We start from the raw sequence: 25784 nt of genomic DNA on the forward strand, positions 1-25784 counted from the left end.
GGTTTCAGTTGTAAATACCTGAGCACCTTTAATAGTTATCAGAATTATTAGTGAATTTACATCATCTACCCTCAAGTTCTCGAAAAATGCCACTTTTTCATCATGACAGGACATTAAAATGAGTTAATGAATCATGCTAGATATTCCCTAAAGTCAGAACTCTGAAGGCATTCATATAAGGTAAATCCCTTTGAATAGGCTGTAAAATGTAAATAACTGTATATCTATATACCCTATCATAATTTTCCATAAACATATTCTATTTTGGTTTTCTTTTCATTGAGATTCTTTAAGCTATGGTGATTTGGACAGTGAATAAACTCAACATTTTAATATACATTTCCTTACCCATTTGTTTATTTAATTATAACTTAAAATAATTTCTATACAATGTCCTTAAAATGTTTAAAAGCTGGAAGCAAGTTGGAATAAAAGAATCCTAAGTAAAGAAAACCGAATGCTCAAAGGGACTTCTATTTAAATTGAGAAACATTAGCATGAGCATTCAGGGTAACCATTTTGTTTACCTTTACCTTTTCAAAATCTTCAGTTGTGAACTGTTTAGAAGCTACATAAAGCAGTCTTTCAGGATCAATGGCTTTCTTTAAAGTGTGTTCCACAGTAGGAAGAAGTGGGTGGCAAGGAGATGATTCATTACAATTAATCAATAATCCAAATGCCTCCATAAGGTTAGCTGGAATCAAACTGCAATCCTACATCAAACCAAAGGGTAACAAACATACATTAAAATTTGGCATTTTCACACTTTGGAAATAATTATAAATTAATCATCACATATAATTTATTATTATTAAAATTATTAATTATTGTTTGTATAATTAATTATAATTTAAAGCAATTTATCAATAGTCTGGGAATTCTGTGGTGATTGATTTTTTAAAAATCTTTATTATTTTCTTACACATCATTCATTAAAGATTCCACCTATCTATTCAAGTAGTAATTTCAATTTCTAGTGTTCAGATACCTGATGTAAAAAACACCACAATTTTAAAACAATTTTTAAACATTTAGTTCCTGTTCCCAATAAAGTATAGAAATGGGTTAATAACAAAAACATTAAGAAGACATATTAAAATCTGTGACAAAATACCCTGAATAACATTCTAATAATAAAATATACATATACCCTACCATCTGACCAATTAAAGCGTTGTTTTTCTGTGTAGTTCTCCTTGAAGATGAATCCATATCAAGAAAAGACCAAAAACTGCACTGAACTGGAAAAGTCATTTGTTGATCAATATCACCCCCAAACTTCTTTCCTGGGATGTATACTGTAATGCTTCTGCTCTCCAGAACTAAGTCAGAAGACATTATCCATTTGTTATTTAAGTTCTTTTTGGTCTATGTCTACAAATTAATAACAAACATAATTATATAGAATTATACTATATAGACTTTGGGTACTAAAGACATAAGTAAATTTTTTGTGCAAGATACTGCTAAGTTAGAGCATCTGCCATAGAAAAGAACAAGGCAAGAAAAATATGTGAATGTTTATGTGTCCCATGACTTGATTAGAAACAGCAGTCCAAAGCATGTAGCTGGAATTGTGGCCAGGCATCTGGGTGGAATAGGCAGAGGACTATGAGATTGGTCATATAGCACAGGCATACAAGAGAGGCTAAAATTAAGTAATGTTCTTTTATGTGGAAAAAAACCGTATCAATAGAAAGCATGTCAACCATCTATGTTGTATTAGGTATTGTAAGTAATCTAGAGATGTATACAGGAGAATGTGTGCAGGTCATATGCAAATACTATGTCATTTTATGTAAGGGACTTGAGCATCTTCAGATTTGGATATCCACAAGGGCCCTGGAAACAATCCCCTGAGGATACTGAGGTTTGACTGATTATGAAATGCTCAGAAAAGGCAAATACATAGAGGGAGAAAGTAATTAGTGTTTGCCAGGAACTGTGGTGGAGTGGGTGGGGGGAGACAAGGATGGGAGGTGACTACTAATGGGTATGGGGTTTCCTTTTGGAGTGATGAAAATATTCTGAAATTAGTGGTAATAGTTTTGCACAACTTTGTGAATACTCTAAAAAGCACTGAATGGTACACTTCAAGTGGTGAATTGTATGATATGTGAATCTCAATAAAACAGTTAACAAAAAATGTAACAGCAGTAATTGTCATTCTAAATAGGGAAAAATCAAAATTTTATTGGCATGAATTTTATCTTTATATTGTACAATACCTGTCTTAAATGCAAACATATGAGCATTTATCTCATATGTGGAACCACTAGTATTCTGCACATTCACATGTATTTTGTTTTTGTCAGAACAATGGAAATGCTGCACAAAACTGCTATTTCATTCTTTTTTTCAATTTTTTATTTTTAATTATTATGGGTACATAATAGTTGCATATATTTATAGGGTACATATGATGTTTTGATACAGGCATACAATGTGTATTAATCAAATCAGGGTAATTGGGGTATCCACCACCTCAAGCATTTATCATTTCTTTGTGTTAGGAACATTCCAATTTCACTCTTAGTTATTTTAAAGTATACCATAACTTATAATTTTAAAGTATACCATAACTTATTATTGACTATAATCACTTTGTTGTGCTGTCAAATATTTTTCATTCTATCTATCTACCTAACTATATTTTTGGAGCCATTAACCATCCCCAATTTATCCTCCACCCTTCCTGCTACCCTTCGCAGCCTCTGGTAACCATCATTCTACTCTCTGTTTCCATGAGATCAATTGTTTTTAATATTTAGCTTCCAAATATGAGTGAGGCCGGGCGTGGTGGCTCACGCCTGTAATCCTAGCACTCTGAGAGGCGGAGGCGGGTGGATCGCTCGAGGTCAGGAGTCCAAGACCAGCCTGAGCAAGAGCGAGACCCCGTCTCTACTAAAAATAGAAACAAATTAGCTGGCCAACTAAAATATATATAGAAAAAATTAGCTGGGCATGGTGACACATGCCTGTAGTCCCAGCTACTTGGGAGGCTGAGGCAGGAGGATTGCTTAAGCCCAGGAGTTTGAGGTTGCTGTGAGCTAGGCTGATGCCATGGCACTCACTCTAGCCAGGGCAACAAAGTGACACTCTGTCTCAAAAAAAAAAAAACAAAAACAAAAACCAAATATGAGTGAGAACATGTAAGATTTGCCTTTCTGTGCTTGGCTTATTTCACTTAATATAATGTTCTCCAGTTCCACCCATGTTGTTGCAAATGGCAGGATTTCATTCTTTATTTATGACTATATAACATTCCATTGTGTACATGTACCACAATTTCTTTATTCATTAACCCATTCATCCACACTTAGGTTGATTCCAAATCTTGGCCATTGTGAATAGTGGTGTCATAAACATGGGAGTGCAGATATCTTTCTGATATACTGATTTCCTTTCTTTTGGACATATACCTAGCAGTAGGACTGCTGGGTCTTATGGTAGTTCTATTTTCAGTGTTTTGAGGAATCTGCATACTGTTTTCCATATGGTTGCACTAATTTATATTCCCACCAACAGTGTACAAGGGTTCCCCTTTCTCAACATCCTCACCACCATTCATTATTGCTTGTCTCTTTGAAAAAAGCCATTTTAACTGGGGTGAGATGATATCTTGTTACAGTTTTGATTTGCATTTCTCTGATGACTAATGATGCTGAGCATTTTTTCATATATCTGTTGGCTATTTGTATGTCTTTGTTTGAGAAATGTCTATTCAGATCCTTTACTCATTTTTAAATTGAATTATTTTATTTTTCCCTATTGAGTTGCTGGAGTTCCTTGTATATTCTATACAAACTCATGCATTGAGACAAACTGAAACCAAAGGCTAAAACAGCATATTTTCACATTGAATTCCTGTTTTTATTTATAAAACTGAAATGAGAAATGGCATTTAATATAATTTCTCAATTCCTAAAACATGTGCAATACTATCTTAACTGTTAAGTAACTTCTTGACACTGATGAGAGCATATGTTAAATAGGTAAACATTAATTTGAAAAAAAAATCAGTTTACCTGATTGAAGCTGCTCAAGTTTATCTTTCTTGTGTGAAGCCAAGTCTCCTATAAAGCAGATACCACCTTTGGCTAGCAAAGCACTGCCAGCTTGAATGCTAACTGCTCCAGTTCCATACTTATTCCTGGATAGAGTGGGAAAAATTTCAGTAGAGACTGGATGACATATACCACGAGGAACAAGATTTATGCTAAAATTCAAAAGCCTAGGGGAAAAAATAAAATTTTCATTACTTTTATTTGATTTTCAGAAGTCATAATGTGTTAACAGCTAGACAATTAAATTTAATTTGATGCAATGTTTATTGAACACCTGTGCTATACTATACCAGCTATCTGCTAGGGATAAAAACATATAGCCTAAAAAGAGAGACATAAAAAAACCTAAAACATAATGCAATTAAGTACTAAAATAATATTTTTAGAATATCCATAAGGGAGTATTATTTATTCCTGGAAGGGAGTCAAAGAAAGTTACACAGAGATGACATTTGAACTGGGCCTTCCTCTTTTTATGGATTGTTTTCTTTTGCTTATTCAGAATTTTTGCATTAGGCTTGTCAATGTACCATCATAACTATGCCTGCTGCCTCTGTATCCTGGCAACTCTTGATACAGCTTTTTAGTTTCTAACCTCTTTTCTAACTGTCTCAGTATCTTTATTTCTCAAATTTAAATTCTAAGAAAGGAATATGATTATCTTAGCTTAGTTTTCAAATCATTGCTTGCTGAAAGCATAGCTTGCTGGTACAATCAACTACAATGAGTAGACATAGACATGCAAAGCAAAAGAGGGTGAGGCATAAACATGCAAGGCAAAAGAGGGTTAGATTTGGATAGGTAGATGGTATAAAATATGTCTAGTGTATGTGCCATTCCAAGGAATTTGGATGTTAGTTTGAAGATATATAAAATAGGAGAGTGATTTTAGAAAGAAACTTTTGCAGTTTCTTTCTATAATAAAACCAACCCTAGCCCACATTAAAATCACCTGGGGAGCTTTTAACAAATTCCAATGCCATGCCCCTCACCCCAAACCACCTAATTCGAATCTCTGGGAGTGAGACATAGTCATAAATATATATATTTTTAATTCTCTCAGGTGTTCTAATATGTAGCTAGGCTTAGTACATGATGATTTGGAATGATAAGCCCCAAACTTGGCTACACATTGAAATCACCTGAGGAACTTTTAAAACTACTGATGCAAGGTCACAGAATACAAAGTCAAAATATAAAAATCAATTGTATTTCTACCTATTCATAGCAAACTATTGAAAATGAAATTAATGAAGCAGTTAATTTGATGCTATTTTTAGTAGAAAATATTCAGGAATCAATTTAACAAAATATACGCATGACCTTTATAAAACATTGCTGAGACAAATTAAAGAAGATCTAAATAAATGGAGAGATAGACCATACTTATGGCTTGGACTACTCAATATTGTTAAGTATGAATTCTCCCCAGAATTGATTAATACATTAAGTGCAGTTCCAATCAAAATCCTCCAAGGCTTCTTTTTGGTGAGGAGGTTGGTATTAACATATTTATTCTAAACTTTGTAAGAAAATGCAAAGGACCTAAAAGCATTTTTTAAAAATCTTAAAAATTAAGAATATAGTTGTATCACTTGATTTCAAGACTGGGCACAGACCTACAAAAATGAAGACAGTGTAGTATTGGTATAAGTATAGACAAATATATTGAAGTAATAGAAAAGAGAGTTCAAATAGATTTATATCCAGTTCAATTTTATACGCAGTTTCTACCCAGTTCAATTTATTTTCAACAATGGTACCAAAATGATTTAATGGGAAAAGGAAAGTCTTTTCAACAAATGGTGTGGAAAAATTGGATAAATGCATAGAAAAACATTTTAACTCATGCCTCACACCATATACATAGTTAACTTGAAATAGATAACCAACCTAATATAAAAGCTAAAAGTATAATGCTTCTTGTGAGGCATAGTGGCATATGCCTATAGTCCCAGCTACTCAGGAGGCTGAGTCAGGAGGATTGTTTGAGCCCAGGAGTTTGACACCAGCTTGGGCAATGTAGCAGACCTCGTCCAAATAAATAAATATATAAAAAGTAAGCTAAAAACTATAATGCTTCTAGAAGAAAATATAAAAGAAAATCTTCATGACCTGGTTGTAGGCAAAGATTTCTTAGACAGAACACAGAAAACTCTACACATGAAAGAAAATAATAAATTGAACTTCATCAAAACTGAAAAGTCTGCTCATCAAAGACACCATTAAGAAAATTTTAAAAATAGAAAGCTTTAGACTGGGAAAAAAATTATATATGTATATGTGTGTGTGTGTGCATGTGTGTGTGTGTATGTGTGTGTGTGTATAGCAAAGGACATACATCCAGAACAACCCAACTAAAAGGCAAGCCAAGGACTTGAACAGACACTTCATAAAAGAAGATATATGAATGGCCAATAAGCACATGAAAAAAAGCTCAAATCAGTAGCCATCAGGGAAGTGCAAATTGGAACCATGAGATACCATTTCATACTCACTAGAATGGCTAAAATGAAAAAGACTGACAAAACCAAATGCTGATAAGGTTGGAAACAAGTGGAATTCTCACACTATTGGTAGGAATATAAAATGGTACAATCACTTTGGAAAACTGTCAGTTTCTTATAAAGTTAAATATACATCTACCTTATGAACCAGAAATTCACTCCTAGGTATTTACCCAAGATAATGAGTCTTTTTCCACAAAAAGACTTGTACAAGAATGTTTACAGTAGCTTTATTCATAATAGTCAAAACATGCAAAACTCAACACCCACCACTAGGAGAATGTATAAACGATTTGTGGTATATTCATATAATGGAATATTATTCATCAATAAAAAACAATGAATTATTGATGCACACAACTGGATGAATCTCAAAAACATTTTATTGAGTGACAGACACTAGACCCAAAAGAGGATGCACTGTATGATTCCATTTTATGAAGTTCTACAACAGGAAAATTAATTTATGGTGACAGAAATCACCTGTGGAGATACGAACTGACTGGAAAAGGGAATGAGGGAAATTTCTGGGGTGATGGAAATGTTCTATATCTCATTGTGGTAGTGGTTATAGGAGTGTATGTATTTGGTAAAATTTATTGATTATTTTTAATGATAAGAAGATATGATTGTTTCACTACAAATAAATTTTACCTAAAGACAAACAAAAAATCAAAAGCTCTCATACAGCCCCAAATACCATAAGTCAAAAGGTTAATGACAAACAGGAAAAGAGATAAAGGCCTTAATTTATAATAGCTATCAAAAATCAATAAAAAATAGATAAGCAACCTAGAAAAATAAACAATGGTCAAGATTAGGAGGTTTGTAAAATATAATACAATTGTTTAATAAGATTTAAATGATGCTGAAAGTTATTTCCAGTTAAAGAAATTCAAATTAAAATAAAATACCATTTTTTACCTATCAGATTACAAAATTTACAAGTTTGATAATATGCAGAGTTGATGAGTCTGTGAGGAAACAAATACTTTCATGCTCCATGAGTAGAAGAATAAAGTGATGAAATCTATAGAATTTGGCATCATATTTACATTGTCAGTGGCAATTTAATTCTAGCAAAACATCATTTGTACAATTAAATTGATGGTAATTTGAATTTTAGTTTTTCTATTTTAAATTAATTTTATAAATTTATTTTTTGCTTTAGAATTACATACAAGATATTTTAAAAGGAGGTTATTCTAAGCTTTGTGAACATTTAAATAACTTTCTAAGAAAAGGGTACTTGCTAATGGGGAGCCACAAAACGTTAAGTACAGGCTTATTCCAAAGTTAGCATGATGTACCCCCAAAACAGTAATTTTGGTACTTTTGAGAGCCTTTTGGGTACAGCAAATCAATATTATTGAATGGACTCTTAAAAAAAAATAAGAAAATGGCATATTGGCTCCTTAGGGAGAGAATATTTAAAAATGAAAAAAAAACACAAAAGTAGAATACAGAGCTAGGGAATGGGGGAAAAGGAAGGCTGGCTGGCATTTATTTGTAAAGGTCTGAGTGGGGGAATAATTGAAACTTTGAGAGGTTAGACTCTTAAAATATTGAAAGCAAATATCTCAATTATCAATTTGTGTTTTGAAAGTTTCAAACTTTATTGATAAAAATTGATTTAAATAATTATACTAGCTCAGATAAATTCTAAATATTCTTCTTGTAATAATGCTTATGGGAAAGATTTATGCAAACCTGTGACCAATTAATATTTTAAAAATTCATGTCATATATTTACCTCTCTACTAGTAGAGTATCACTTGTTATAATTAAAATATCCAGGCAATCTTCCAGTTCCTTTTTACGGTCACTTGTCTGTACAAGACTCATCAACAAACAGAGCTTGAGCAAATTGTAAGTCCCAGGAGGAACAATTTGTGATGCAAAGAAATTGGCAAGTACTGCTGTAAACTTCCAGCATGAACTGGAAGTCAAGGAGAGGAGACACCTGAAGTTGTTACTAATTTCTGAAGGAACTGAAAGTAAATATTGACACATATATTAGAAAGAGTTTTAAAACAAGCATACAACATTATAGATATTTGATTCCATTTATCTAAAATATCAAATTATAGTTTTAATGATGCCATATTCAAATTCTTATAATGATATTAACTTTTGATTGGCGGTCACACTAGTCTACCATTTCCACCCCAGGCAATGTAATAAAGGGACAAAGTCACTCTGTGTTTTCACATACACCGGCGGTGGGCACCAGGCAAATCCCTCATTCTTCTCCTTTTAAGATCGATGTGAGCGGCCGGGCGCGGTGGCTCACGCCTGTAATCCTAGCACTCTGGGAGGCGGAGGCGGGTGGATCGCTTGAGGTCAGGAGTTCGAGACCAGCCTGAGCAAGAGTAAGACCCCCCCCCCCCCCCCCCCCCCGTCTCTACTAAAAAATAGAAAGAAATTATCTGGCCAACTAAAATATATATAGAAAAAAATAGCTGGGCATGGTGGCACATGCCTGTAGTCCCAGCTACCCGGGAGGCTGAGGCAGTAGGATCCCTGAAGCCCAGGAGTTTGAGGTTTCTGTGAGCTAGGCTGACGCCATGGCACTCACTCTAGCCCAGGCAACAAAGCGAGACTCTGTCTCAAAAAAAAAAAAAAAAATCGATGTGAGCAAAGGCAGATCATGGAGCCCCTGTATTGCTGTGTTTGCACCTATATGTCTGTGTTTGAAATAGTATCACTTTCAATGAGTGATAATAAATAGAATGGGGAAATATTTGAATGCTGTTGTTAAAAGGAAAGATTTATATTCTACTAGTTTAAAAGCACTGTACTGTATTGTAACATTCTAGATCTTCCCCACCTCCTCGATCTCTCCAATTCCTGAAAGGAATGACTGATTTATAGAATTGGTCAGTTTGGGAGGAAAAGCAGTGCATGTATAACCCAGTCCCATTCTCCTTTCTCTTGGGCTTCCATAATAAAGCAACGATTTCCTCTACTCATCCATGCCCATGGACTAAGAGAGGCCTACTTTTAGTCCAGCTCTTGCCACATTTGGGTGGTTAAATTTGCCTAATTCTGGAGGTCAGAATAAGAAAGCACACTTCTTCACCTATATATAAGTCATGTTCTGCTACCAAAATCAATAAATCTTGAGATACTCAACAGCCATGCTTTCTTTCAACATTTTTGTTCTTTTAAGAAGCTTTTCTCTTCAAGATAAGTAGAAGTATCGAGAATCTACTTACATTTAAATTCAACATGGGCCTCTATTACTACAGATGGTTATCTATGGATTCCAAAATATCCAACTCTACTCAAGATTTAACCCGGCTCTCCCACATTTAGATATTAGTGAGTCAAGTTAAAAGAAAAGGTCTGCTCTCTACTTTTATTTACTTAATGCTAAAATATGCTGGAACTGTTAAAGGAAATTATCAGTAATAAATGTGATATGTTGGCCCTCATCTGCCTTTATCTTTGTCTTATTTATTTATTTATCTATTTATTTTTTTGAGACATCGTCTTACTCTGTCTCCCAGGCTGGAGTGCAGTGTTGTCATTATAGCTTACAGCAACCTCAAAGTCCTGGGCTCAAGCAATCCTTCTGCCTCAGCCTCCTGAATAGCTGGGACCACAGGCACACACCACCACGCCTGGCTAATTTTTCTGTTTTTTGTAGAGACGAGGTCTCACTCTTGCTCAGGCTGGTCTGAAACTCCTGGCCTTAAGCTATCCTCCTGCCTCGGCCTCCCAGAGTGTTAGGAGTACAGGCATGAGCCACTGCACCTGGCCTGTCTTATTTATTTAAAACATTTTTTTTTAGAGACAAGGGTCTCCCTATGTTGCCCAGGCTGATCTCAAACTCCTGGCCTCCCACCTCAGCCTCCAGAGTAGCTGGGACTATAGGTGTGACCCACTGTGCCTGGCTTTTGTCTTATTTCTTCATTGGTTCAGAACTCAGTTGAGGAAAATGATGCCATTTTATAGTTTTTCTCAGACCAAAACAATTACTTAGAATTCCCTTAGCTAGAAAATAAAGGGTAGTAATCTCTAACTCCTGGCATCCTGAAACATTTTTTTCTTACTGCTAATTATATTTAAAAAATCAAAACAAAACTTAGCTAAAAGAAAGAAGTCCTGCCTGCCAGCAAGTTTCCACATTATCTGTTTTATTTCCTTCATAGCACTTATTATTTAAATTGTCTTATTGATTAGTTTACATGTTATCTGTCTACCATACAATTTAAGAGCAGGAACCTTGACTGTCTTATTTACAACTGTATTCCTAATGCTTAGAAGAGTGCTCAGCACACAGGCGAACAATATTTGCTGAACAGATTTAAATTTAAATATTTGTTAATATATGATATTTATATCTTCCTTACCTTTTGAATTACAAAAAGTTATGCTATTTGCTTCTATACAGACAGTTTGTGAGGTTTTTACACATGTTGGAATTCCAATAATTTTATATTCATTTCCTATATTCATTTTATTCACTGATTCATCTACAATTATTGAACAAAGAAGAAAATGTGTATTCATTAAATGAAACTTGTACACAACATATGGTTTAAAGATTCAGAACCAGTAACAATTCAGTAGTTGAGTTAGTAATATTTACTCTTGTTTAGTATAATATCCCTATACAGTGTCATTATTAATGTAAATTGATGCAATTTTGTTGCTGATAAATTTTGATTCTTATATGCAATGCTGAATTAACTTCAAGAAGCATAAGACATAGCAACTATTAATAGACACTGTCCTATAATATAGTCAAAAGGAAAAAATATTCTATATAAGATAAAATGTCTCTGTATTAAATAAAAAAGAATGTTAATAAAAGTGACCTTATAAGTAATAATTTTATTTAGGAAGAAAATTTTACTGTCTACAATACATATAAGGTACTTGTACATATATTATCTATTTATAATACACCTAAGTACTTGTACATACGTTATCTAATTGTAAGCAGTAAGATAGATAGATATTCTTATCTCAACTTTATATATGAAGAAACAAAGAGGTTAAATGACTTGTACAAGGTTCAATTACTAGTAAGTGGCAGAACTGAAATTCATATCTAGGTCTGTCTGTCTACAAAGTCTACCCTCTTGTATTATACTAGGTCCCTCTTTTGTATCTACAGACTGGGCAAAGCTTTGCATGAGTTCAAAGTTTATTTTAAAAATCACACTAAAAATTTTGTTCCTCCATTCCACACTTAGAAGCTGGCTGGTGATAAACCTATGAAAGAAAGGTTGATAAGGAGGAGCAAAGGTTAACTTCTTTCTGTGAAGATCAAACAATGATCTCCATTTTTTGTTTCCTCTCTAGCTCCAGAGGGCTCAGCAATAACTCCAATATTTATTTAAGACACACACACAGAATAGCGAGAGATCACTGCTTTAAAATGACTGTGACTTACATAGCACAGTGCTATGGACATATAGCAGGTGCTAATATCATTTTAAGTGAGTGTTGTATAACTAACTGAATAATTGATACATTAGCTAAATATGAATATTTTTTAAAACACTCAGGAATAAGAAGATGTGACTCTTAAGCTATAGAAGTAGCATTTATAAATACAAACAAGTCAATTACATAATTTATAGCAATTTATTGTGAGTTCAAACAGAACTTACTCACCTCTTAGGAAAATTGTAAGAGATTGGAACCTAAATGGCTGGTTGTTAGAATATCCTTGAAAAGCCTGAAGTGCTTTTGTGGTAATTATTTCAACTATCTGTTTATCTTAAGGCAAAGTAAAAAAAGAACTAGATTTAGAATATATATTCAATTTAATTTCCACATGAAATATCAGGCACTATTTTAAAAATTGTAATCACAAAATGTAAATGCATTTTACCACCAAGTACTCTAAATTTGCTGTCTTCTTGAAGTGAAGATGCACATAGATTACACAAAAAGTCACTTCTTATTGTTGCAGATTCTGTAGCACCAGGCACATGCACTCTTATATACTGAAATCCTGAAAGAAAACAGTGATAAGCTAAATTTGCTTTCAGACTTAGCTATTTTCAATCCTTTAAAATTAATCTAATTCAAAGTATAATTAATTCAATTTTGCATTTGGGTTCAGAGTAGTTCAATTAACACTTATTGCATGGCTGTTTCTTCCCAGGCACTATGCTAAGGCACTGGTAATATGGATACTTAAACACACAATTTCTGTATTTGGCAATAAGCAATAGACAATTTCAATATATGGTATTCATTTGCAGAGTGTTCAGAGAGAAGAGAGGAGGGGCATTCAACCCAATGACAGTTAGGGATAAATGGAAAAGATATCTTAGAGAAGGACTGACCTGAAGTCAAGGCAAAGGGATGAGGGAGGACATTAAATGGAGAAGGAACAGAGTGAGCAGTCATGAAACAATGTGTGAGAAGAACAAGTACTTCAGTGACATAGGTTCACTTGTTAAGTTGGGGGCAGGGGAGAAAAGGAGAAAGAATGCATTTAAAGATTATGCAAAGCAAATGTATAAACATTAAGAGATATCAAATTTTATTCCATTCTTCCTACTTTATGTTTCCTAACTAATTGTAAACAGGATTTGGGATTAAAAGATAAGTTGCTTGATGTTTTGATTTTACATTTTAATACTTACCTTTTGAAAGAGGGCATGCTTCATCTGAACAAAGAAATCTTGCACCTTGTGTATACTTAGTTACTGTTGTCATTGCAATCACAATTCCTTGCATCATATAAAATCTCTGAGATGTATAATCAAGTGGAAAGTCACAAAGATCAAGACCATAACTTGGCAGAGGAGGTAAATGTGTTAATTTCAGCACAATATTAATCTAATAAGAACATAAAAATGGTATTAAAATTGCAGATCCCATTTGACTTGTATTATAATATAATAAGTACATTGTTGAGTAAATTTAGTAAATGATTTGTTAATGTTGTTAGGAATAAAATATCATTATGAGCTCATTATTTTTCCTTAAATATACACATTTGCTTGCTAAATCCATGAAAAAGACTTCAAAAACAATGTCAATCCAATAGCAAAGAACACTCCTAGTGCCCAGACTGTGATCTCTAAAGATCATTTCTCACTAAAAAGAATCAGGGCTCTAATGGCTGATTCCAGGTCTGGGACAGAAAATATACAAGATGGAGTTGGAATATCTTCTTCTGTTAGAAACCAAGGGAGCTATAAAAAACAAACAGCATATGTCAAAAGGACATAGGAGTAAATTTGAAGGGATTCTCAATGACTGGAGGTAGGATAATATAAGCATTAAAAGGAACAACAGAGATGCATTGAAATACAACAGCTATATTAAATCAGCTATATTAAAAAGTTCATGAGTTCCTCATATTTAAAAAAAGAAAAACAAAAAGCAAAAAAATTGGTCATCATTGGAGGCTGCTAGATTTCAATTTCTCTCTGAAAAAGTATAAAGGCAAAGAATTAAACATTTATCCTGTCTTCATGTACAAATTCTATTTCAAAGTAACCAAATAGTTGATGAGAGAAAATTTCTCTTATAGAATAGTTTTAGCTAACAAATTCAGAAAGAATGCTAACATTGGAAAAATTGCAATTTTGCAACTCCTAATGAAATAATGGATTCTAGGCAATGAACATCAGTGGCCACTAAAACCATTAGGTGCAAGTTGATGGGAAACCATATAATGGAGAGATCAGAATGACATCACATGAACCCACTATCAATTGTGACATTGTTAAAAGTGGGACAACAGATATTATACCTTCCTGATATAGTGCAATATGGAATACGTGACATCAACTATGATGTATTCTTGTCAAAATGAGTTGAATCTGAATCTAAAAATCCTTTAAAGCCAACTTCTATTTTAGAAATATGAGGTATAGGGGAATAAGATAAATAGCACCACAAGGAAGCAATTAGACAAATTCAGGTTATGTAACATAGGATAATTAATTAGTTTCTTCAAAAAGTCATTGATATAAAAAGGGAGGGAAATCACTTCTCAGCCTTTTGGCTAAGATTAAGTTAGTAAAAAGGGAGGGGGAGGGGAACAACCATAGTTTTTAGAGGTTGATACTAAAGTATGGAGGGATAAAATAATAGAACATTTAGGATTTGCTTTAAAATATTTCAGAAAAAAACTGATGATGCACGTATGGCAAAATATTGTAACATTGAACCTGAGTGATAGATACATAGAAATTCATTGTATTATTCTCTTTACTTTTGGGTATATTTGAAATACTTTATTATAGAAGTGTTTAATGTTATAAGTGATAATATAGGAAGTAAAGATGTGCATGTAAGATATTCCATTGAACTTTGACAAAATGTAGTATACTTCTTAATAAATAAAAAAAGAATATAAAAATATTGATTTACAAGTCATCATGAAAGTTTGTACCTGAATTTCCTTTGTTAAATTTCACCAAAACTTACTTGAGTTTCTGTCTGCAATTGTCCAATTAATGAGAGAGTCTTAACAGCAATAAAACAGACCTATGATTTCAAACAAACAAAAAGTTACCAAAAATTCCATGTGGTATAAAATTATTTCTTTCTTTAACTTACTGATTGAAAAACTTGAGCAGCTTTTAAAGGCTGGTGTAAAATGTGATTTCCAAGTTCAGCATCTAATTCAACAACATCAGAAGGATTTATTAAAATATTGAATCGATAGACAGCATAACTTTGTTTTGAATCTGTGAAAATAGACAAATGTAAATGTCAGGATAGTTATATGTAGGAATTTAGTTGAGAGTTTCTAAAATAAAGTCACCTTTGCTGAACATACCATTGTAGTACTTGCAATCATCTATAAACTTTTGGAGGCCTCCACTTTTGTCAAGATAGATAAGAGCTGCCTCTTTCATTTTTAGATTTGACATTTTCTCCTAGTTAATGATTTTTCTCTATTACCAATTGATTAAACCACAGTTATTGGTAAAGACCACAGATGGTGAAACTCATAGAAAGGATCAGAAAACCTAGAAAAAAATAAAAGAAATTTTACTTTTGAAGACCTCTAATAAGACTTTACAAACTACTAAAGTTAAGAGTGAAATAAAACTAAGGAAAATTTACAACTTTTAAAAATTCCTACCCAAAGAGAAACAAAGCTTTGTTTTATTTAGCCAAGTAATATTTTTATCAACACTGGGTTATAAGATCCTCCACAAGATCGCAAACTTAAAAACAGCAGCCTCAAATGTTTTTAATAGAGTAGGTAATTCCAAAAAATGCTTGTTGAAATAAACAGTATGGGATCATGAGGATCTCTTGTAGGTGTTGTTAAAAAAATTTAAAGTGGTAAAGTTGTTTCATAAATTCAACCTAAGTAGCAAAATGTAGTAGAATGAGTACTAACCTGGGAAATTTGAGAATTTGATTCTAGACCCAGTATTCCCTGGTTGCTGTGGAGAAATCACCTGACCTCTCCTTGCTCAGTATCTTTATCTGTAGGAAATGAAAGGGTTGTTATTAGATGATTAAGGCCCTTTCAGTTTTAGATCTTGTGTCAGTGACCAACATAAAACATTAAACCACAGTAATGAGTACAGAATGGAATATATAAAATCCATTTAAGCACTAATTGGAAATAATATATGCCAGCAATTGTGACAGGTTCTAGGAATAAAAGTATTAAGCTTAGATACTGCCTTTCAAGAAGTTGCTAACTTAGAGAAGTCAGAAATAATGACTAACACATTTATTCATTCATTACCAAATATTTATTCAGCATCTACTGTTTATTGGATATCAGACTGTACTAGGCACTAAGGATACAAAGAGAAGTAAAATGTAGCCTCTATCCTTCAGAAACAGTGAGAAAAGACATATATGTAAACAGTTATGTGACAATTTAAGTGCTATAATCGAAATAGGAATACACTAGGGAGCACAACAGGAACAACATACATGAAATATTTCATAGAATTTGGCATGATCCTTGCATATGGATCATAATATTTTCTATTGTTTTAGGACATTTTAATTGAAGACAGTGGGGTCATAAAGAAGAAGCTATGAATTCTACTTTAAAGAGGACATTTGATAGATGAATATTTCACTAATTAGAGGAGAGGTGAAGAGGAAGAGGAGGAAGTGTTCTAGAGACAGGGGTCACCCCTCACCTCCATTATCAGTCCTATACTATTGGATCCATATTCCTACTACCTGGAGTTCAGGCTACTTTCCAAGGAAAAATAATTGAGACTGCCCCTTTTGCTACTACGTAGGGGTGAAAATTCTGTTATTTCTCCATGGCCACAAGTACAACAATCTTGGCCAGGTGCGGTGGCTCAGGCCTGTAATCCTAGCACTCTGGGAGGCTGAGATGGGAGGATCCCTTGAGCTTAGGAGTTTGAGACCCAACTGAGCAAGAGCAAGACCCCGTCTCTACTGAAAATAAAAAAAGAAAAGAAAAGAAAGAAATTAGCGGACAACTAAAAATATATAGAAAAAATTAGCCAGGCATGGTGGCGCATGCCTGCAGTCCCAGCTACTCAAGAGACTGAGGCAGGAGGATGCTTAAGCCCAGGAGTTTGAGGTTGCTGTGAGCTAGGCTGACGCCAGGGCACTCTAGACACGCCCCCACCCCCCCGCCCCCGCAAAAGAGTGAGACTCTGTCTCAAAAAAATAAATAAATAAATAAATAAATAAATAAATAAATAAAATGTGTGTTGTATTCAGGACGTCACATCTCTGTTTCATCGGAACATTAGGTTTCCGGGGTTGGATGAAAGGAGACTAATTATAATGAAATGGTTGGGTGAGGCCAGATTATGAAAGCTTTCAAAGTCCATGATGATTATTTGCGAAGCCATTAAAGTTTTTAAAACAGGGAGTAATAGTGTCAGATGTTTATTTTGGAAATCAATGCCTGCCGGCAATGTGGAAAGTAGGATGGACTAGAGGAAGAGTCAATAATCAGTTTCCAGTCATTGTCCTAAAAGCTGGATGGCCTGATCTAGGGCATTAGGAATGAAATGGAATGGAGGACACAGATTCTAGAATTTTAAAGATTTCAGACAGGACCTGGTTGGTAACCAGTCCGTACAATAGAGGGAAGAAAAAGTAGTCAAAATGTAAGTGGATTTTTAACACGGTGTGAGTGGGTGCTGCTACTCTAACGGAAATATGGCACCCAAAGAGAAGCGGAGGGAGATAAGGAAAAGTTCATTGAGATAACCTGACTTTGGTGGGCTCCTGGGACGCCCAGATAGACCTAAGGGCGGGGTGGGGGTGGGGGCAGCAGGGGCGGGGGCCTAAATCAGGGCCTGGAGCTCAGTGGCACCTAAGAACTAAGGCCAAGGTCCGAGTGCCACCGTGTAAAGCTGTAGTGACGGGGAGCGGAAGCATTTTCAAGGCAAGAGCTTAAATGGCGGGAAAGATGGGAGCCTGTGGAAAAGCATTAAATAAGTGAACAGGAATGAAATTCTAATTCTTGAACTCTTCCCACAGTCTAAAGAACCCAAGTGTTGCTTCACTTGGAAGAGGTGGGGACCGTGTCCTCTCCTCGCCCCGCCAGCACCTGGTCCGGCCTGGTGAGGGGACGACGGCAGGAAAACACCTCATAACCAAAGCGGATGAAAGCAAAGCCAGCCTCACACACTAGGATCCAGGACCCCTCCCACCCACCGCAGCAACCTCCTCCTGGCCTAGGGCCCCCAGCCCTGTGGTGCTTGGCCCCCACGCTGGCACCCACCCTGACGGCCACCAGCCGGCCAGTCGCGCTTCGCCTGGAGCTGAAGCGCCGGCGGACCGGGGCCCTCAAGCGCATGAGCGCTCTCCGGGCCGGCGGCCGTTGGGAGCGCGCGGGCTGCCGGGAACGTACGCCCCTCCAGTCGCCAGGGAAACCAGCCGGCCTGTCCCCGCCCTTTTAATTTCTCCCCGCTGACTCCCGCCTACCGATGCCAAGAAGAGATGGGGCTGCCTTTGGTTTTCATTGTTATCACAGGCCAAGGGCGTCCGTGTTTGTCTAAAAAATTTTAAACTGCTGGTGGGACTGCAAAGTGGCATAGTTACTTTGGAAAACATTCCAGTACGCCCTCAAAGGACTAAGCATGGAATTACCGTATGACCCAGCAATTGCACTCCTAGATGTGCATGTGTGTGTGCAGCCCCCGGGAACTGAAAGGTCCGCACTGAAGCTTATACACGAATGTTGACAGTGTTATTCATAGTAGCTGTTCGAGTGTTAAATCCATACGGGGGATAGAAAGAATTCTCAGTGAATAGGATAAACAAAAGTAAAAGTTTATTTTTCTCAGAAAGAAAGAAATAGAGTGGCCACGACACACAGAAGGGGGAAAGAAATGTCAGGTAATGAGGAAAGTTGCTTGGTGCTTTCAAAGGGTAGAAATGCCCTTTTTTCTCTTTGCTTCAGGGGACTGATAAAAGCGGTTTCTTCTTGATAGAGATAAGTTAGGCCACACGTGTTTTAATTAAACGAAGGGTGGTTGTGAATTTATTTCTCTTACTTTCTGTTTGATAGTTTATTTTCCTCTGTTGGTAAGACCACCTTTCATTTCTCCCTCTCTTTGGTAAAAAAATTTCTATTTAATGAACTCAGAATCCGGGGAATATGGGTGGAGGTCTCATCTTCTAGAGTTGGTCCTGCTGAACATGGAGGTTGAGATGGCCCTGCCTGTTAGAGAGTTTCCTTGTATTATGAAGGGAGAGGCGGTTTGTAAAGGAAAAGTAAGGTTAGAGGGAGATTGGGGGTTTCACTGAAGAGAAACAGCTAGAGCTTGAATTCAGCTTTGTATGAATGTTGTCAGTGGAGAATGCAGGGTCCGAAAATGAGAGCTAAAAGCAAAACTACTAGAGGCCCTAACAAAAGAGGTAACCAAGAGATCATGGCCACATACTGGATTTAAAACCCTATCAGTCAAATCCACTAGAAGTTGGTTTGTGCGTAAAGCCTATTAGTTCTTTTTTAGAATGTTTCGAAGGTTAGTTTGTATTTTTTCTGACCAATTAAGAAAGAAACAACAATCTTTTTCTCAGTATGGGCAAAAGGAGGATAGTCCTGGTATGTGAGTTAGGTATTAATACTTTGAAGTATAAGAAGGAGGACAAGAATAGTAAGATGTTTTATTTACCACACCAAATTAAAGATCCCAGTTTGAGGCTTCTGTTGAGTGAATCAGAGTCCGGTGTCCATGATGCGCTGGCAGGTATAAGCCCCCAGTGGACTCTCAGGCAGTTCACTTTGGGTGGAAGCAGGTTCTTCTGGAGGATTTGTAGGCTTGAGCCATGAGAGAGGATTGCAGGATGGAATTCCCAGAAGTTTAGCTGTAGTAGTGAGAAGTATTTAAAAGACCTTTTTTTTCTAAGGTTGAAGGGGTCCAGTTTGTTTTGGGAAATCCTTGAGTAAAATCTAGTCTCTAGGCTGTAAATGTTGTGGTCTCTTTAAGAAGTTGTTGAGACAGTTTTACTGCTGGCATCAGGTGAGGGTGGAGAAATTGAGGAGAAAGATGACAAGGGAGTCAGATGTTTACTAATTTTATCCCTTGAAATCGGCCCTTACAGCAGTGAATAAGGTTGGGCCAGGCTGGATTTCATAGTTTTTAAATTCTGCAGACATCAGATAAACTTTGTTATTTTATTTAATACTTGTCATGACTCTGGAAAACAAAGCAAGAAAATCAGCAATGTTTTAAACAAAAAGTTATATAAAAAATTTTTAGTTCTTTTTATATTTTTTTAAAGAAGCAAATTTTGGACCACAGCTGATTATAAACTGTTGTTTGAGAAGAATCAAAGTAAAACAGTAATTGGGGATGACAAAAGTCTTATAATAGCCATGGTCAAAGATGGGAAGGAGACCTGGCCATTTTTGTGGCACACAATTTAGCATAGATAATTATTATTAATTATATAGATATTATATATATTAAGGCATACTAGAACTTTAGAAATCTCACACAGCTTTGGAACAGATACTTACAATATGTTTATATAAATACAATCCAAAGAAAGTTAAACATTTTATATTTGACAGTGCATTTCTGTATGGTTTAATATATCAATAAGCCTAATAAGTTTCTCTTGGACTTTTAGTAGCTCTATTATTAAAAGATAGTTTGAGGTTAAAAGGATTGGATTTAGAATTTTGTTCTTGGAGAGCCTGCCAAACATTATAGGTCTAAAACATTTGTTTAAATAGAGTCACAAGTCACTATAAAACAATGGCTTTTATTTAACCAAGAGTGACAGTCATCAGAAAACTTTAAAGACAATGTAGGAAGTTATATGGGTATAAATCTCTTCTCTCAAAGTTTTAGTTTTAAGTGAGTTTTTAGTGTTCACATTGTTACTAAAACTGGCTGTTTTAAGTGACCTTGAATTCTTGATAACATAGACATAGACAGTGACCTTTATCTTATGTTTGTAACTTAGCAACCACAGCTTTAGCAGGCAAAAGATAGACAGTCTAATAAACTTTGCATTTTAACTCTATGGTGGTAGATTAACCATTCAAGTTTTGAACTTTTGATGTATTTTGCCCATTAGTTTAAACATGTGTGCAAGAACAGAAATTTAAGAGGTTTCAAACATAAACTGAGAACAGAAAACTTTGTTGTTTTACTCCAGGCCTGGATAAAGAGAAAAAGAAGGTTGTATGTAAAGTTTCAGTTAAGTTTTTCCAAGAGCCCCAGAAAGGAAGCCTGTGGTGTTAAAGGAGTTAGGTGTCTAATTTAATCACAAGATTTTTTTTCCAGTCTGGGGCAGGGCAATTGGGAAGCACAAAAAAGAATGGGCAAAGACTTCATCTCCCAGTGGGCAGAGAAACTGTGGGATACACAGGGGCTTTGTATTTTACCTTCCACTCCAACGATGGAGATAGGAAAGGGACACAGAGGTCCTGAAAATTCAGAAAAAGCAGAGGAAGTGGCCCCAGTGTTTATTAAAGTCAACTTGCTTATCTGTGACAGAGAGAGTTACCTAAGGTTTGGCCATCCTGGTGTGAGCTTGTTCCAAAGTCATGGTCTGTCCATCTGACTGAAGTAGTCCTAGAAGGTCCATGGGTGTGGAGGATGCTGGCTCATGGTGGGGCTCCTGATTCCGGAGGGCAGTGTGGTCCCCTGTCTTAAGGAGAAAGCACTCTCTCCTCCAGTGCCCCTCCCTTTTGTAGAGAATGTAGTCTCAGTGAGCTCTGCTCCCTGGGGCATTTCGTACACCAGGGACCCAGCTGCTTGTAGAGGAAACAAGGTGTAGTTCCCAGAGCAGAATATGGTCCTGGTGGCTTCTTGCCTGAGCCTCCTGAGTAACTCTGTCTCTGGAAAACTCTTTTATAGCAGCAGTCACTATTTGAGAAGATTTTTTTGCTCTCAGAGCCTGCTGCCGGCCCCACTACCCCTCCTTCTCTCTCCTCTGTCCCTCTTGGTTATCAAAGACCTTGAAGGCCAGGTTTAAAAGTTTCACTTATGGAGTCTGAGGTCCCTTTTCAACTTTTTGGAGTTTACGTCAAATATTGGGGGCCAACTGGGAAATGAATGCATTGCTAAGATGGATTGTCCCTCCCGGGTGTCAGGATCTAACTAGTAAAGAGGACAATCAAGAAAGGGAAAGAACTGGATTTTTATCCTGGCTTTGAGTAATTTACAATGCCTCTGATCCTGCAGCCTCCCAAAGAGAGAGTTGGTGTACAGGCGGGAAGGGAGCTTGGCTGGCCTTGGCAAGTGTGGCCAGGCAAGAGTGATGGAGACAGAGAAGAAGAAAGAGGATGAGGGGGAACAGTGGGAGCTGAAAGAGAAACCTTATTTAGAACGTGAAGACAGTGAGAGAGATGCAGGAGTAAGAAGTCGCATGTGGCAGGCAGAGTGAAGATTAGGATTTCTAGCAAGTTTAAAGAAAGCCTGAACACAGAGAACTTTAGACCCCCTTGCCGTGCCAGCAGCAACAGAAGGTTGAGTGGTAAAATAGCATTATGATTAAGAGATCCATTCTTGGGCCAAATTTTATTTAATGCAATGTTGTCCCTTATGAGAAAGAAAAGGGGAAGGACTTTAGGAATGGTCATACCTTGAGATAACTGAGAGTCTGAGTGGAGCATCCCCCACTAGACAACCTGAGGTGCTGATCAGACATTGGGTGTCCCTGAAATCTGAGTCAGACCAAGGATGTAGAAATCTGGCTAGAAAATGGGCATCCCCAAGTCCTGACTTAGGCCAACACCTAGAGATCTTCCCCAAAGCCAGGCATCTCTGGGTCTGGGTGAAGACTGATGGGGGTGTTTAGGAGGCATACAGCCCTCCAAGGCACCCTGGGGGAAGGGTGACTGCGAAGCACTACTCCAAGGTACCCTTCTGAGTGGTAGACCCAGGGCTGGGTTTTCCCTGGACCAAACCAGAAAGCTACCACTCCCAACCTTGTGCATATGACCATTCCCAGAGTTTCCAGAGACCGAGAGACTCAGCAAATTCCGAATGAGGGCACTGAGAATGAAGTCCTGGAAGCTGTGCACCAGAGGAGGGAGCAGTCTCAAGACAGAAGCTGAGAAGTGAGTTCCTTATCTGGAGGCAGAGAACTGACTCAGTGACTCAGTTTCTCCTCCCTGTACGGGCCACCAAATGTTAGGGTGTGAAGTCCATGTGCGGGGTGGGGATGGAGGGGGAAGAATTCTTAGTGAATAGGATATACAAAAGTAAAGTAAAAGTTTATTTTCCTGAGAAAGAAAGAAAGGTAGAGATAGAAAGAGAGAGGGAGAGAAAGAGAAAAAGAGAGAGAGAGTGGCTACGACACACGGGGGGGGGGGGGGGGGGGGGGGAGAAATGTCGGGCAGTGAGGAAAGTTGCTTGGTGCTTTTAAAAGGTAGAAATGGCTTTTTTCCCCTATGCTTCAGTGGACTGATAACAAACGCGGCTATGAAGCTTCTGTGTTGCCTTTTTCTGTTTCTCACATAGCAGATTGGTAGCAGAAATTAGTTTCTTCTTTCTTCTTGATAGCAGGAGGCATCAGGTACTGTCTCTTCTTGAGGAGGCAGAGGAAGCTCGCAGTCCCACTGTCCACTCAGGAACTTTTTCAAGGCGGAGAAAGAACTCAGGTAACAAGTTAGGCCACATGTATTTTAATTAAATAAAGAGTACTTTGTTTCTCTTACTTTCTTTTGATAGTTTATTTTCCTCTGTTAGATAGGTTATTAGTAAGACCACCTTTCAGTAGCCCCAAGTAGAAACAACCTGAATGTCCATTGATCAATGGATAAATGTGGTGTATCCATACAAAGGAATATTATTAGGCCATAGAAAGTAATGACATAAAACACTATTCAAAGTGAAAGAAGCCAGACACAGAAGCCCACATGTATGATTCCTTTTATATCACATGTCCAGAATAGGTGAATCCACGTATGAAGTAGATTAGTGGTTGCCTAGGGTTTGGGGTTGGGGACGGAAAGAGAGTGATTGCTAATGGATATTGAAGTTCTTTTACTTTCTTTTTAAATTGTGGCAAAACATACATAGAATTTACCATTTTAAACTTTTTAAGACACGGTCTCACTGTTGCTCGGGCAGGAGCGTATAGTGGTGTCATCATAGCTCACTGCAACCTCAAACTCCTGGGCTCAAGTGATTCTCCTGCCTCAGAGTCTGGAGTAGCTGGGACTACAGGCATGTTCCACCATGCCCAGCTACTTTTTCTTATTTTTTTGTAGAGACGGGGTCTCAATATGTGGCTGGTCTTGAACTCTTGGCCTTAAGCAACCCTCCTGCCTCAGCCTCCCAGAGTGCTAGGATTACAGGCATGAACCACAAATGCCCAGCCATGAACACTATTTTAGATGGGCACAGGCTATGGTTTGGTGATGGGCCTTGTATTTTAAAGTAGAATCAGTTCTTCAAGATGGTATTCATATACTTTAAAAGTTTTGATTAATCAGTTCATAGCCATAACAGTTCATTTCTGTGCCAAAGTAATAGTTTTATATCAACCAAGTCTAGTAGAATATTCTAGTAGCTTTTTATGTATTTAATCATCCTCTGAAATATCAGTTAGACCTAAGAATAGAATTTAAAACCTTAAGAATTCAGATTACCACATGTTGCAAACTCTCTGAAAATGATAATGGTATCTAAAATCAAAATTTCATTGCTGCTTATTGTTACACTGCTATAAATATTTACAGAGCTTTATTATTACAGAGTATCATGGAACATCAGAAACAAATTTTCAGGGGTAGCTTGAATTAGAAATTTCCCAATTGGTTGAAAATTTTAAGTTATATTCAATGTGTAAAACAAGTCCACTTTCAGTAAGGAGCAATATTTACTTTTAGATACATTCACATAGAGCATCTGTTGGGCAGATTTATAAAAATGAATGAATGGATGAATACTTTTTAAGCAATATGTTCATCTTATTTTTTTTAACCTGGGGGGTGTGTACGTGTGGAAGAGGACTGTTTTATGCAACCTATAGTCCTTTCCCACCACCACCTTTTAATTTTTCCTTCACTCTAAATTCCTGATTCTCTTACATGTGATCTGGTTAAATGGTTCAAATACTTCTTTTAAAGTGGTGGAAGTATGAACTGTTTTTATTTTTTAGTTGACTTTTTTTGCCTTTTATTAATATTTGTCATTGAGGTATAAGTTACATACAGCAAGATGAACAGCTCTTAAGTCTTAAGAGTTTTGACAAATATAAAAGCTTTGGTTTTGATATCTACTTGATGCATACTGCCAGGAGATATCATACTAAAGCAGTTAAGTGTTAGTGTTCAACAACACACCTGTAATCCCAGCTACTCAGGAGGCTCAGCTGGGAGGATCGCTTGAGCCCAGGAGTTCAAGACCAGCCTGGGCAACATAGTGAGACTCTGTCTCAATTAAAAACAAAGCAAAACAAATCAGCTCCCCAAACCTCATCAATGTATAATTAACTAAGTAAGCTGTAATTTTTGCATTATCATTTTCTATCATTGGGGCAGCATAAGATAAAAATTCAACACAGTGGGCTGTATTAACTGCTATCTGGAAAGAACTGAAAAAAATCCAATATGCTGAGATCAAATTTGACCATTTGAGTGGGTTGATTTTACTGTGGATAAGCCTTCTGGATTCCATGATTTAGCCATTAAAACAAAAACATTTAAATACTGACAACTCATTATAGACTTTCTCACAAAGTTTTAACTAAAACTGAAGTGGAAATCTCTGCTCCCTAATAAATTGCTGGAAAATACATTAGAAAAAAAATGAACTTATGAGACACATTCCTGCAAAAG

At 36.4% G+C, this 25784-nt stretch overlaps 1 protein-coding gene across 1 annotated transcript in view; it reads right to left on the minus strand.

Annotated features, from left to right (window-relative positions):
- MCMDC2 (minichromosome maintenance domain containing 2) overlaps window positions 1–15534 on the minus strand; it is a 29996-nt gene extending 14462 nt beyond the window's left edge. The window contains exons 1-11 of the mRNA XM_045560562.1: window positions 15342–15534; window positions 15119–15249; window positions 14987–15046; window positions 13189–13384; window positions 12426–12548; window positions 12206–12310; window positions 10933–11055; window positions 8328–8565; window positions 4029–4234; window positions 1156–1322; window positions 534–713 (exon numbers count right to left, since the gene is read on the minus strand). Of these exons, the coding sequence (XP_045416518.1) occupies window positions 534–713; window positions 1156–1322; window positions 4029–4234; window positions 8328–8565; window positions 10933–11055; window positions 12206–12310; window positions 12426–12548; window positions 13189–13384; window positions 14987–15046; window positions 15119–15249; window positions 15342–15435 (1623 nt within the window). The 5' untranslated portion in view covers window positions 15436–15534. The remainder of the gene's footprint in view (window positions 1–533; window positions 714–1155; window positions 1323–4028; window positions 4235–8327; window positions 8566–10932; window positions 11056–12205; window positions 12311–12425; window positions 12549–13188; window positions 13385–14986; window positions 15047–15118; window positions 15250–15341) is intronic.
- Between the last annotated feature and the right edge of the window lie 10250 nt (window positions 15535–25784).

The sequence above is a fragment of the Lemur catta genome, chromosome 9 (assembly GCF_020740605.2).
Source record: "Lemur catta isolate mLemCat1 chromosome 9, mLemCat1.pri, whole genome shotgun sequence".
In the NCBI taxonomy this organism is placed as follows: Eukaryota; Metazoa; Chordata; class Mammalia; order Primates; family Lemuridae; genus Lemur; species Lemur catta.